The following is a 3,196-nucleotide window of genomic DNA, read 5'->3' as shown; positions in this document are numbered from 1 at the left end:
AAGTCGTGAATCTGATTTCTCGTATGAAGTTTGCATCGATTAGCTTTTTAGCCTCGTCCATGGATGCCAGTCTTTTTTCTGTGCCGAGGTTTCTTTTTTTCTGGGCTACTGGTCGGGTTTCTCTTCGCCTTTCATGGATGCGCCGATAAAGGTAAATTTGGTTGGATCATCTGTCAAGGTAAGCTTTATCAGCTCTTCATTTGGTAGAGGGCGATCTTGAAGGTCGGCTCGAAGATCCAGCTCGGTAAGCATTGGCTGTTCTGCGCCTATGGAGTTTACACGTCTGTCACTATTTCTCTTGATGGGCTTTAGGCTAGTGTTGTAACAGTGCCGAGCATCTTGTAGGTCGCCATGGACTATGGCCACCGTATTATCCTGCAGAGGAAACTTGATACAAAGATGAACAGTAGATACAATTGCGGCAAACCTGTTTAAAAAGGGTCGCCCTAAAATAAGGTTGTAAGGGCTGAAACTGTCAACCACCAAGTATTGAATATCTTGTGTTCTAGACGCAGGTTGTTCACCCAATGTGGTTTGTAACCATACTGAACCCATGACCGGGACTCGCTCTCCTGAGAAGCCGACCAAGTCTCCTACAGATGGTTGCAGAATGTTAGTACTTAATTTCATTTTCTCAAATGTAGTAAAGAATAAAACGTCGGCACTGCTGCCTGGGTCCAGCAGTACTTTCCGAACTATTAAATCGCCCAGCTGAATGGAGATGACGACAGGGTCATCGAGATTCGGTCATGAGCATGATAATCAGTTTGGGAAAATGTTATCTCAGGTGCTTTTTGTGTCAGCTGAGGATTGTTGGTCGTATCCGCCAGGGCGAGCATTGCTCTGTACGTGCGTTTGCGTGCAGAGCTTGTACATCCTCCCCCTGCATAGCCCCCAGAAATGCAATTAATTACACCCCTGGGTTGAGCAGGAACTTTCTCCTTGTCTTTTGATGGAGTTGCTACCGAGGATGGTTCCGCGGCAGAAGTGGATCTCTTTTGCATGTGACCTGCAATGAATTTGTCAAGGTGCCCCTGTCTCGCCAAACGTTCAAGGAGATCTTTAGCGATCACGCATTCATCGGTTGTATGACCGAACTTCTGATGGAACGTACAATACTTGGACTTATCAACATTTTTTGGTTCTGGATAACTCCCGGCTTTCCGTGGAGGTTTGATCAGCTTGGAATTTAATATTTCCTTGATAATGTCGTCTCCCTTGGTGTTGAACTGTGTGTATGAGTCGTATCGGGGTACTGGCTTGAAGTTCTTTCTACTTTCACGGGGCTTCTCGTCGTCTTTGGTGGTTGCCGACTTTTCTGACTTCCGAGCTTGACGGAGTTCTTCGATGTCTATCTGTCCTTTGGCCTTCTCACGGAACTCGGCCAGAGTCCTTGGTTTAGCTACCGCGATAGCTTCTTGAAATTTCCCTGGGCGGAGCCCGCTCTTGATGGCATGTAGGTGGACCTCAGGATGAAGATCGGGGATCCTCATTGCTATCTTCGTAAAACGGGTGATGTAGTCTTTCAGGCTTTCTTGAGGGCCTTGTTTAACAGTCGTCAAGTAGTCCGAGTCATGTAGATAAATAGCGGATGCTGCAAAGTGATCCTCAAATTGCTTTGCCAGTTCCTGAAATCGGGAAATAGAATCTGCAGGCAAAGAGCAAAACCAGTCAAGTGCAGGGCCATCTAAAAAAGAAGGAAAACAACGGCATAAAATAGGATCAGATGCACCGTTAACGATCATAATTGATCGGAATTTCTTAATGTGTTGCTTTGGATCTCCCAATCCATCATAAGGAGTTAACGTTGCTGGTAAAGTAAACTGCCTAGGTAGCTGGAAATTCATGATATCCGCCGTAAATGGTCCTGTGGAGTTGTCAAGCTCGTCCCTATCAGTTTCGGCTCTTTTTTCGCTATCATGCGGACCGCCGCCTTCCTCATCCTGAGGTGTTTCCGAAACAAGTGTGCGGTGTTCATCGTCATTATTCCGCTCATTATGATCGTTACCATGTTCAATGCGGGCATTGATTAATTGCTCCATCTGTTGTTGCATCCGTTGATTTTCGTTTCTCATATGCTCGTTTGCCTCAGCCATGTGCTGATTTGCCTGCTGAAGCTCAGTCACCATACGAAGGAGCTCGGATGGGGTGGGAGGAGGTGCGTCAGCCATTGTTAACCGTTGAGGTATTTGGGGCCTGAGAGAAAGGGACTTCAAGCTTCGGGCCCCACGGTGGGCGCCAAATGTTCTTGCCTTGTTGTAGCCGAACTATAGGTCGCTCCGAGAAAGGAGGAGAGGCTGAGCTTGTCTTCAAGTCACTACGTTCCTCCACCAGCAAGCCCGAGCCAAAAAGGGGGGAAGTACCTACAAAAAGTACTCCGACGCTCAAGTCAACTTTTGGAGAATTATTTCAAAGAGTTTCTTTTGTTCGTCAATGATCTCATGTCTTTTGTTTTCTCCTGATTGCTTTTTATAACCGAGATATTGTAACAGTAATATTCCTCAATTTATTGTTAGTGACGTAACCGATCAAAGGGCCAATTATTGTCATAAACTCGGCATAATTGATATGTCGGTTAAAGATGCCAGCCGAGTTATAACTCGTAACCGATGTATAACGGACGTATCAGTTTAAATTTTTTAAAAGAATAGTTTTATAATACTTAAAATATATTTTCCATCAATTAACTAGTATTTTAGGATTTCTTTTTTTAGATTTTTCTTTTGTAAATATGCTATGATTATTGGAAAAGTGTATATTCTTTTCAAAAGTGTATATTCTTTTCCATACACAGCCTACATACTACAAAATATTTATAGAAGAAAATAAAATATCCTACAATTCTGGCTAACAACACATATTTTGTAAGATACGTAAAAGATGTCATTTACCTTTCAGATAGTGAGTCATCATTATATATGTTGGGAGATGAGCATGTGAGATTGTGAGAATGTTTCAATAGAATATAATGTATGGAAGCATCTGTGGTGGATGCAAGGATAGAGATGAATATGAAGTATGAACTATTAATTTGTCGTTCTTGTTTATAAGCAATGAAGTGAAATAATGACATGATACTAATTTTTTTTCTTAAACTTAAACGGATAGAAAAATAATATAAATAATTATATTTTTAATATATTTTTCGTACAAAAGTTTTTTTGAATTTGTATAAAATTTTTGCATAAATTTATTT

General features: G+C 42.0%; 1 protein-coding gene across 1 annotated transcript; it reads right to left on the bottom strand.

Moving 5' to 3' along the window:
- Positions 1-698: 698 nt before the first annotated feature.
- Positions 699-2,171, bottom strand: LOC127744121 (uncharacterized). Its single transcript, XM_052256393.1, has one exon. It carries the CDS (start codon positions 2,169-2,171, stop codon positions 699-701), a length of 1,473 nt encoding a protein of 490 aa, XP_052112353.1.
- Between the last annotated feature and the right edge of the window lie 1,025 nt (positions 2,172-3,196).

Source organism: Arachis duranensis, unplaced genomic scaffold, assembly GCF_000817695.3.
Source record: "Arachis duranensis cultivar V14167 unplaced genomic scaffold, aradu.V14167.gnm2.J7QH unplaced_Scaffold_232525, whole genome shotgun sequence".
Taxonomy (NCBI): domain Eukaryota; kingdom Viridiplantae; phylum Streptophyta; class Magnoliopsida; order Fabales; family Fabaceae; genus Arachis; species Arachis duranensis.
This window is presented reverse-complemented; position numbering and strand designations above follow the sequence as displayed.